General features: G+C 42.1%; 1 protein-coding gene across 1 annotated transcript; it reads left to right on the forward strand.

The window, feature by feature from the left end:
• LOC109844905 (probable glutathione S-transferase parA) lies at window positions 280-1,367 on the forward strand. Its single transcript, XM_020414071.1, has 2 exons — window positions 280-683; window positions 803-1,367. Exons 1-2 carry the CDS (start codon window positions 360-362, stop codon window positions 1,145-1,147), a joined length of 669 nt encoding a protein of 222 aa, XP_020269660.1. The 5' UTR covers window positions 280-359; the 3' UTR covers window positions 1,148-1,367.

Below are 11,614 nucleotides of genomic sequence, written 5' to 3' on the forward strand. Positions count from 1 at the left end.
AACCTTATTATTTGTTGGTTACGGACAGGATGCCTCATCTCAATATGGAGCCTCTCTCTCGCGGATCTAGTGAGAAAAGTTCAAAGTTTACGGGGCTTACGGTGAAACACCCACGGTTTGGGGGTCCGGTGCAACACATCCTAAAGTCAGGGGTGTTCTGTGAAATTAAACATTTTCTTATTAATTTAAAAAATAAAATAGAAAAAAGGGTAAAGACGGCAGTGCTACCGCCAGCGCTCACTCCCTCTCTATATAAACCGCGCCCTACCCCCTCCCCTCACCTCCCTTCCATCTCACCAACCGAACCAAGTGGTCGAGAAAATTCACCAAAGAAAAAAAAAAAACCTTAAAAAAAAGAAATGGGGAGCGAGAAGGGGGTGGTGCTTCTGGACTTCTGGGTGAGCCCATTCGGCCAGCGGGTCAGGATCGCGCTCGCCGAGAAAGGGGTCGAGTACGAGTACAGCGAGCAGAGCCTCGCCGAGAAGAGCCCGCTGCTGCTCAAATCCAACCCCGTCCACAAAAAGATCCCCGTTCTGATCCACGACGGCAAGCCCATATGCGAGTCCCTCGTGATCGTCCAGTACATCGACGAGGTCTGGGCCGACAAAAAAGCCCCGATCTTGCCCAAGGATCCCTACGCTAGGGCCCAGGCCAGGTTCTGGGCTGATTTTATCGACAAGAAGGTTTGTTTCTCGTGTCCCAAATTGCTTGAGGATTTTGTATTCGAGACATAGGTAGCATAGTAATCGCGTGTTTTCCCTTGTATATATATTTATCTCTACATTCTTATTAATACCATCAGATATACGAATGCGGCACGAGGCTGTGGAAACTCAAGGGGGAAGCTCAGGAGGAAGCGAAGAAGGAATTCATCGACATCTTGAAACTCCTGGAGTCCGAGCTCGGCGACAAGAACTTCTTCGGCGGCGACTCGTTCGGTTTCGTCGACATCGCCCTCGTGCCCTTCACCGCCTGGTTCTACTCCTACGAGACCTGCGCGAACTTCAGCGTCGAGAAGGAAGCCCCGAAGCTGGTCGCTTGGGGGAAGAGGTGCACGGAGAGGGAGAGCGTCGCGAAGTCTCTTCATGATCCTCGGAAGGTTTATGAGTTTGTGTGCTTTCTCAAGAAGAGGTTTGGTATTGAGTAAAAGGGTTCGGAGTGAAGGCTATTATGAGCAGTCAGTCTTGTAGTTCGAGTGCGAGGGGAACTTTGCTTTAGCCTTGTGGTCTCATTTAATTTCTGGTCTGCTTCCATGGGTTGAGCTGTGTGATTGCGTGATCATGTATCTTTGATTTGTGTGTTCAAACTGCGTTGATCAGTGTAGTCACTTATTATAGTACGTAATAATAATCCATTTGCTTTCTACTGTTGCATCATTGTGAGGTATGCCTATGCATCTCTTTTTTTTTTTAAATAATAAGCAGGGTGAGATACCTACTACTGGATATATGAATATATATTAAAAAAAAGGAAAAACAAGTAGCTGTTACAAAATGTTAATCTTACAAGATTTGGAAGTGAAAAGAGATCAGAGGAAGATATAGGGAGTGAGGAGCGCATCTTGTTGTCACCCATTTACCAATAGCTTCCACGATATTAGAAACTCCCAGTATAAACCTAAAGTATTACTGAACCTAAAAACTGAAAACAACAAAAACAAAATGGTGCCAAAAAGACAAAAGAAATCCCGCACAAAAGAGAGGGCAGAGAAGGAGAGTAGCCCTCAGCTACCCTCCATGAAGTTATCCCCTACTACATCCTCCGCACCCCCACTGGTCAGATTGTTCAAACCAAGATCAATTGCCGCCTTGTGCTGTCTCTGAGCTTTTCTGGTACTCGTAGCACCTGTTCAGAACATTATAAATCTGGCAACATTAGAAGCAATCAGCTGAGGGTTCACTGCTTTATCATCAAAAATAAGTTTGTTTCTACAGCTCCAAGTACACCAACAAAATGTAGGATGAAGAACCCTTCACAGAATTTTGATATTACGGCAGCTCAAAAGGTTATCATTCAAGGTAATAAGTGAAACCACATCCTGAGGCCAAGAGGCAAAAGAGACTTGGGGGGAAAATGATAGACCAAGTAGCTCTAGAAACAGAACAAGAGAAGAAGAGGTGAATCTGAGTTTTAGGTAGCTGATTGCAAAGAGGTCAGTTAAGATTACCATTCCACCCTTTCTTAGCAAGTTATCTTTAGTTTGGAGTTTTTCTTTGCTGAAAATCTAGAAGAAAACTTTCACTTTGGCATGAGTTGGGGAGTTCTAGATAAATCTAAAAAGGGGAGAGTGGATGCCTCCGCTGATGAGAAGAGAATAGAAAGATTTGACGGAGAACATATCTGATGGATTATGAGGCCACCGCAAAGAATCTTGAAGAGGAGAAACATTCGGCTGTAAGCCTTGAATGAAAGAAAGGAGATCTGTTGTATCAGATTTATCCTCATCGGATTTACTATATCAGATTTATCCTCATCAGTGTTGTCTCTTCTAATAATAGGTTGCCACCTCCAGAAGTTATGATGTAAAATACCTTGAGAACGGACAGAATATATACGGGAGAATGCGAGAAGATGAGCTCTGGGAAACAAGCTACTGAGGGAATTTTCATCTGTCCATCTATCATTCCAGAAGTTGCATGTGAGACCACCACCTAAATTCCAGCAGACATGGCTGAAGAAGGTGGATTGGATAGAACATAGATCCTTGATGAATTTAGAGGCAGAACACTCTGGAGGGTATGAAAATGGGTTAGAGTTGTTAACTGAATAAAGAGAGAAGAAGACTACACTGATGAAAAAGTCTCTATCAAAAATTTTCCATAACCACTTAGAAAGGAGGGCTTGGTTAAAGACATGGAGATTGATAACCCCTAAACCTCATTCCCTCTTAGGTCTGCAGACAGAACCCCATCTGACGAAACATTTAGTGTTGGATGCCTACTGTTTACCTCCCCAAAGGAAGTTTCTCCTAATTTTGTCAATCTCTTTGATGATACTAGATGACAACTTGAAGAAAGACATGTAATATAAGGGAAGGGAGAAGAGGACAGAGTTGATCAGGGTGAGTCTCCCCCTATAGAGAGGTTTTTATTTTTTCATAGGGCAAGTTTTTTTTAGAAAGAATCAAGAAGCAGTTGTCACTCACGCCTAGAGAGAGAGCCCCTTTTAAGAGGAAGGCCAAAGTAAGAGAAGGGTAGAGAGCCAGCTAGACAGTTGAGAATGTCAGCTAATTGAGAGCCTTGGTGTTCTACCTAGGTAAAAAAGGCTGGACTTAGAGTTGTTAATATTGAGACCAGAGATGCTTGCATAGATAAGAAGAACATCCTTGAGATTGAAGATATCACTTGGTGTTGCTTTGGAGAATATGATAGTATCATCTGCAAATTAGAGAGTTCTGATGTTATTAATGAGATTAAGCTCAGAGAGGTCCCCTGAAGAAGCACTAGCCGCTAAAGGACATCTACAATAAGGAGGGAGAGCATAGGGGAAAGGGGGTCTCCCTATTTAAGCCCTCAATGACATTTGAAGAAATTAGTGGGAGATCCATTTACTAACACTACAGATTTTTAAGAAGACAAGATATGAGATATCCAATTGTACCATCTGGGGCTAAACCCTCTGGCTTCAATAAGGGAGAGGAGGAAAGACCAGTTGACACAATCAAAAGCTTTATAGAAATCCACTTTGGTAGCGCATATTTTTTTTACCCAAAGAGCAATGGTTAATCATCTCGTGGGCAAAGAGAATGGAATCTAGCGCAGATTTACCACTCTGAAAAGCAGTCTGGGAGTGATCAATAAGGGAGGAAAGGATGAGCTTAAGTCTATTAGCAAGGACTTTTGAGAAAATTTTCACAGAACTGTTGAGCAGATTAATTGGACTGATATCTTTAGGGTTGTCTGCTCCATCCTTTTTTGGAACAAGGCATATGAACGAGTACTTGATATTATGGAGAGGTTAGGCATCATTAAAAATGGATTGGTAGAAAGCAATACATTCCTATTGAATGGTTAGCCAAAATCTGCAGAAGAAGAGAATGGGTAAGCCATCAGCCCCAGAGCCTTCTCTGGGTGAAGGTCAAAAATAGCCTGCTTAATTTCCTCAGGGGAGAAAGGGGAATCTAGGGAAGAGATGTCCTGAGGAGAGGAGGGATACAACTAACTCCAATTAACTTCAAGCCTAGAATTCCTATGAGCTTTGAAAAGGTTGGAGAAGTAGGAAAAAGGCATGTTTGATATCTGACTCCTCTGAAAGAATAGCGTCGTTAGAGATGAGGTGAGGAATGAAATTTTTTCTACGACGGTGGGAGAAAAAATGATGAAAGAAGGATGTGTTGTTATCTCCCTCTTTGAGCCATTGAATTCTAGATCTTTGCCTCCACTTGATTTCCTCTGCTCTAGCCAAAAGGAAAATGTGATCTTTAATATTCAATCTGAGTTGAGACACGGAAGGGGAGAGAGATCTATATTATTCCAACTTATTTAGAGAGTCCAACTCAGCCAAGGATTTAGACTTGGAGGAATAAATAGAACCCAGGACAAACCTCTTCCACCACTTAATTCCCCTGCGAATGAGTTTGATTTTGAAAAGGAAAGAAGCAGAAGCCTCACCCTGGAAAGAGATAGAAGATCAGCTAGATTGAATGAAAAGAGCAAAGGCAGGGAAGACAAACCAAGACTTCTTCAATCTAAAGACATGGGAAGGCTGGGGACCTCTGGAATCAAGAAGGATCGGGCAGTGATCAAAACAAGAAGCTGAGATGGAGGATTGAATGAGGTGGGGGAAGTGGGATGCAAAATCATCAGAAATAAAAAACCTATCCAACCTCGCAAGCATCGGGTTTTCCCTTAGTTTGTTATTCTGGTATTCAATGGCAAGACAAATTTTGTAGTATGGTAGTGCACGGTTCAAAATAGTCTTGTGCAGCAGGGTGTTGATCAAGTTTTGGAGGAGAAGAAACCTGAAGGATTGAAGGATGATGAATGGAGTTTCATGAAAAAGAGGGCGGTTAGCATAATTCGTTTGGCACTCGCCCCTGAGATCAAGTATAATATTATGCAAGAGACCACACCAAGGAGCTGTGCGAAAGGCTCGAGGAGATTTATGCATCGAAGTCGATGATCAACCGATTGTGTTTGAGGATGGAGCTTTATTCGTTGAAGATGCAAGAAGGTACTACAATTCAAGATCACATTAATGCCTTTAATCAGCTAGTTTGCCAACTTATGAATATTGATGAGGAGATTAAAGAAGAAGAAGAGTAGGCGCTACTCCCATTGTCTTCCTTGCCGAAGTCTACAAGGCATTAGTTCAGACGATAATTGCAGGAAAGCAGACTTTGAAGTTCAACGATGTGACAGCACTCCTACGTGAGAATGAAAGAATGATGGAAAAGGAGAGCACATCTAATAGTGGTAAGAGTGCACTAGCTTTTGAAGGTTCTAATCGAGGGAGGAGTACGAGGAGATGTGACAATTATCGAGGAAAGTCAAAATCTTGGGCCCGGGACGATAGCAAAAAGGAGTGCTATTATTACGGAGAGAATGGTCACATTCAGTTTAGATGTTCCCAGATGCATGATGATTTGAAGAGTATTAGACAGATGAAGGTTCAAGAAAATGGGAAGAAGACGGACTCCTCAGTGGTTGTGTGTGATGAAGATGTGGTTTTATTCATCCAGAGTGCAAGTACTGATGCGAGTAATGCTTGGGTATTAGATTTTGCAGCCTCTATGCACGTTTACAATAAAAAAATTATTTTAACACATTGAAGATAGATGAAGAATTTGACGATGAGATTGTTGGAAACAATGAGAAGATGAAGGTTGAAGGTGTTGAAAGTGTTTGCCTCAAGCTTCATACCGGGAATGTCGGAATTCTTCATCATGTGAGATATGTGCCGACATGTGGTGATAATTTAATTTCGTTAGGTGAGATGACATCACGTGGGTACAAGTATGTGGGTGAAGAAGAGTGATGCAATGTATATAGAGATGACGATTTGATTTTGCGAGGGAGGAAGAATAGCAATCATATTTGCTATTTAGATGGGCGATCCATTAATGATGCAGATTACTCTTCTCAGACTCTTGTCCATAAGGGAGAGGTGAAGAATAAGAAAAAGAGAGTGAGTTTTTCTGAAGTCGTTGAGACACTTGGAGATTTTTCGTCGGGGGAGGATATATTGGGTATCTACTCAAACTCCAAGTTAGGATAGATTTTTTAATTTTTTGTATAACTTCATGAGAATTAGATAAGGTTAGGATTCCATCATGATTGGGAGTTTGAATCTTATTCTAATTAGGAAGTTAGGCTAGAGATAGAGTTTTGGTTTCTCTGTATATATCCTTCTATTGTTAGAGAAAAAAGAAGAACGAGGAGAAGAAGAAGTGTAGAGAGAAAGAGTGAGAGAGGGTTTGGCAGTATTTGTTTGTGCAAAAGATTGTATTTTAAAGGTGATAGTAGATTGATTTTGATTCTGTGGTTTTTCCCTGTTGAGGGTTTTTCCTTGTCCGTGCAAAAGATTAGCAAAACGAACGGTTTTACTAATTATTTAGCAAAAAAGGTCTTTTTAAAAAAAACCTAATGCAAATTGTCATATGATAGCATTGAATATATTTCAAAAAATGTTCTACTAGTTATTTTATACAACTCTATTATCTTCACCTTTTTCTCTTCTTTAATCCATTCTTTTTTCTACATATGTCCCATTATTTTTTTCTTTTTCTTTTTCTTTTTTGGTATATTTGTTAGAATAATGTACGATTACATGCATATTTGTTTTTGCTCAAAAAATTTATTTGTAAAATAAAATAACTTGAGACAAATTCATCAATATCAAAACTAAATTGAAAATAAATTAAATTGCTATAATGAAATCATATACAGAAATAAACTCCTCATTAAAACTGAATGTTTAACTTTGTAGCCGTACAATTCTTGCAATTTCAAGCTATGAGATCCTTAGCCATAATGGGTTCTTTATTAGGCTATATAATCTAAATTATTTGTGATTGATCTAAGGCATAAATTTAACTAGGCTTTTGAAGAGCGAAGAGCCGGCCCACGCAAGGCGTAATACCGTTGGGCCTTTAAATTTGTGGCTCTGAAAAAAAGAGGGAGAAGAACAAGAATATTTACTAAACAAGTGACCTTGCGATCTGTGTATCTGAATGAATAATTCTGATATCAGTAGTTGAAATTATATTCATAACTCTAAGTAACCCTGGGATTACTTTCATTAGGGTTACTTATGTAATTTCGGCGAGTAGTCTCAGTCTTATTCGTGTAGATATATATGAAGAAATGCAGTAAACAGCAAAGGATCAGCCAGAAAGTCCGGCGGTCGACCGCGAACGTGCATGAAGGGCAATAGGATTCGGAGCTGATGGCGGTCGACCGCGGATGACTATAATCGATTTTTACTCTCGGGTTTGTGGTTCGGTCAACCGCCGCGGTCGACCGCGAAACCTGCGCGGTCGACCGCAGTCTGTTTGGGCTGGGCCTTTTGGATTTTGACCCGTTTCGTTTCTGAGTTATATATAACTCAAAACCTGATTGTTTAGAGTAACACAAGGACGATTTTGAGCAGCCTTGAAGAGAGAATTGTTGCATCCAATTGTGGGAGAGTTGTGAGAGATCTAGAGCTTTGTTTTAGGGTTTGATCGGTGAGATTTATAACTCTATTTGTATTCTCTTGATTTCTTATAGTAAGAACTCTCCACTCCTTGCCCCGTGGACGTAGGCAACTTGCCGAACCACGTAAATCTCTTGTGTTATTTGGTAATTGTGCTTGTTTATTTGGTTGTGATCTCTCTTGTTCGGATTGTGTGATTCGACCGCTTCCGCGCCGCGCACAACAATTGGTATCAGAGCTAGATCGACAACATGGGAGAAGGAATCACATCGGGATCGTCTCTTACGAAGACGATATATAGTTTGAGCATCAATAACATGAAGATCGATGTTCCGAAGTTTGATGGTAAGATCAATTTCGGTTTGTGGAGGTGCCAGGTGATGGATACGTTGGACGCTCAGAATTTGGAGGAGACTCTTGAGTTACAAGAGAAACCTGCCGAGATGGAAGCTAAGGTTTGGAAGAAGATGAATAGTAGGGCGTGTGGAGTTATTCGGTCATGCTTGACGCCAGATCTTATTTATGATGTGATGAACAAGAAGGATGATTATGGTACTTTTGTCCTAACTATGATTAATGGAAGAACTACTGTTAGTTATAAGGAGGTGACCTCAGCGTTGGTGAATTATGAGTTGAGGAAGAGTGTTGATGAGTCCTCCGAGAAGGCATCGGGAGATGCATTAGTAGTTCATGGCCGTGGTTCAAACCGATGCAGGAGGTCGCAGTCTAGAGGTGCACATCGTGGGATTCGTAGGAATCAGTGTGCCTTTTGTAAAGAGGATGGACATTGGAAAGCCGAATGCCTAAAGTTAGATCGAGCCGAGAAGAATAAGGGGAAAGCTATACAAGCTTCAGAGGTGAATGTTGTCAAGACTAGTGGCAACAATTCAGATTCGGATTCTTCGAGCTATTCATTATCTGCACTTCCGTCAGTTTGTGTTGCCAACTCTACAGAGTGGATGTTAGATTCGGGTGCTTCATACCACGTATGCCCTAGGAGGGATTGGTTCTCCAGCTTCCAGAAGTTGGAAAGAGAGGATGTTGTGCTCATGGGTAATGGACATGCATGCTCTATTGGTGGTATTGGTACCGTTCGTATTCGGATGTATGACTGAGTGATTCAGGAGTTGGAAGGAGTGAGGTTCGTGCCGCAGTTGTCGAAGAACATCATTTCACTAGGAGCTTTGGTGGCATCTGGCTATAAAGTGACCTTGGTGGATGCACGTTTGAAGGTCACATTGGGGTCCATGATTATGATGAAGGGCGTCAGAAGGAGCAATTTATATTATTTGCTCGGAAGTACCAGATTTGGCTAGACTGTGGCGTTGTTTGATGCTGGGTTATTTGATTGGTAATGCCGTGCATAGGTTATTGAGGAGTGCTTTGACCTGCAGTTTGAAGTCCTGTGAACCCATTGGTATGAGCGAGAAGACCGAGGTGGAGTTTGGCACTTCTATCCATCATTCGAGGGGTCTTCTGAGGGGTATTCATTCAGGCATTCAGGAGCCTTCCAAAGGAGCATCATTGGGAGGTAATAGGTATGTGGTTTCCACAGTTGGGGATTGCTCTAGGCATTGGTGGGTTACAAGCAAGTCTCGTTGGTGTGAAGTCCTAGAAGCCCGCAACAGATGGAGGAAGTGTGTTGGTAGAAAGGTAACCCGATGTTCTGATTATGGTAGGTGTTCTTTCTTACATTTGTGCCGAGCTCACGGCAATTGGAGACACTTCATTGGTGTGGAAACTTTGAGGCGACGTGATGAGATGGCAGATTTGGGGAGCTGTTCCTTTCTGGAGGAGGATCGGCGTTTGATGTGGAGCATTGGCATTGGTGTGCGGGCTACGACATGTTTGGGCCATCTTATGTATAGGTTGCCGACTGCTGCATGTAAAGATTTTGGATCTGGTGAAGCTGCTTCAGATTTTGGGTTGCGTCGGATGTTTAGCTACCCAGCACTTGGTCACATCGTGGATGTGAGATTTTATCCGATAGCACATTTGGGATTCAGAGGCGTGTTTGATTATCATGTATTGGCTTCTGACTTTGTTCTGAGCAGGTATGTCACGTTTGACTCTCGGCAGGTGGAGAGTGGTGATCAGATATTTGGGACATCGCAGCGGGTGGAGAGTGATGCTACTCCACGTTGGGTGGAAACTCCAGATCATACTGCATCATTTGGGATTCCAGCTGATGTGACACAGATTGGGAATCATGTTGATTTGGATGCAGATGATAGGTTGATTGATTTGAGTACAGCTGATAGGTGTAGTCTGGATATGGCCATTGGTTCATCTCAGGTGGAGATGTTTGGATTAGTTCAGTTTGGGGCCATTGAAGGTGCTATCAGCCGCAGACTTGATCGTGATGTTGGAGAAGGGTTGCGAACTCTTCTAGTGGATTGAGGCTTTTGGAGGCCATTTGGGTGAACTACGTTCGGCTTGATTCCTTGGGCAAGAGGATACGTAGGCAGTCTTTCAGATGCAGCCGGTTTGATCAGTTGATTCAGATGGGGGGGCGTTTCAGCTCTACATTGGTTCCCTGACTTGTTGAGGGACTATTGGATGATTTGGTGTCGGCTCTGTTTTGGTGGAAACATTCGTCGAGGTGAAGAATTAAAGAAATGCAGGAAACAGCAAAGAATCAGCCAGACAGACTGGCGGTCGACCGTCACGGTCGACCGCTTTACTCTCGGGTTTGTGGTTCGGTCGACCGCCGCGGTCGACCGCGAAACCTGCGCGGTCGACCGCCGCGGTCGACCGCAGTCTGTTTGGGCTGGGCCTTTTGGATTTTGACCCGTTTCGTTTCTGAGTTATATATAACTCAAACCTGATTGTTTAGGGTAACTCAATGACGATTTTGAGCAGCCTTGAAGAGAGAATTGTTGCATCCAATTGTGGGAGAGTTGTAAGAGATCTAGTGCTTTGTTTTAGGGTTTGATCGGTGAGATTTGTAACTCTATTTGTATTCTCTTGATTTCTTATAGTAAGAACTCCCCCCTCATTGCCCCGTGGACGTAGGCAACTTGCCGAACCACGTAAATCTCTTGTGTTATTTGGTGATTGTGCTTGTTTATTTGGTTGTGATCTCTCTTGTTCGGATTGTGTGATTCGACCGCTTCCGCGCCGCGCACAACAATGTAAAACTCAAAATCACATGTATAATTAGGCCATACATAGGGCACGGTAATATATAGAAATCAAACAAGAAAAAAAGTTATGGCTCTAATAAAAGAATTCAAACTTAAGATCGCAAAGCTTTTCAATGAACATGGTAATCGTTCCTATTCTAGGTCAAAAGAAGGATCTTTTAGGTTAATACATTTATTCCTAAAACTTTCTTGTTTGAGCTGATCTAAAACTTACATCTCTTAAAACACCACGTGTCAAGCGGACCTCATATTCTATCTTTAGGAGCAACAATAGAATGAAAGAAAAATGTATATGAGTTGACAGCTCATTTTACCAAATGAGCTGTCCACTAACGTCAAAATTGTTCAGACCCACCTAGTTGTTACATCGGATGTGTGTGAGCCGTAGTACTTGTGTGGACAACCCATTTTATTAAATGAGCTATTAGCTAATACCCGTTACCCTCTAGAATGAGTCGGGTTTCACAACGGTGCCCCGTCTCTAGGATGAATAGTGCTTCATTATGGTGCCCAGTCTTATGATCTTTGAATATAAATTAGCTTGATTGGATATTCTCAAATGTTTGCTCTGGGAAAGATATAAAGGTAGAATTACCAAGGTCTACAAACGTACAGGTCTCTAGTGGTGGCGTAGGCTTATATCTTTCATCGATCATTTCCTTCGTTGACTGTTTGGTTTGACTCAGGGAGAGCAACTAAGCAAGCTGAGTGCCTCTGAACTAAATAACAACCGTGGAAGATGAAAGTTGCAATGCTCTTATTTCAATCAAGAAAAGCATTAGGAAAGATTGAGGTCAGGCATCATGGGGCTGAAGACTATGCTGCACACTTGA

The sequence above is a fragment of the Asparagus officinalis genome, chromosome 6 (genome assembly GCF_001876935.1).
Source record: "Asparagus officinalis chromosome 6, Aspof.V1, whole genome shotgun sequence".
NCBI classification, from domain to species: Eukaryota; Viridiplantae; Streptophyta; class Magnoliopsida; order Asparagales; family Asparagaceae; genus Asparagus; species Asparagus officinalis.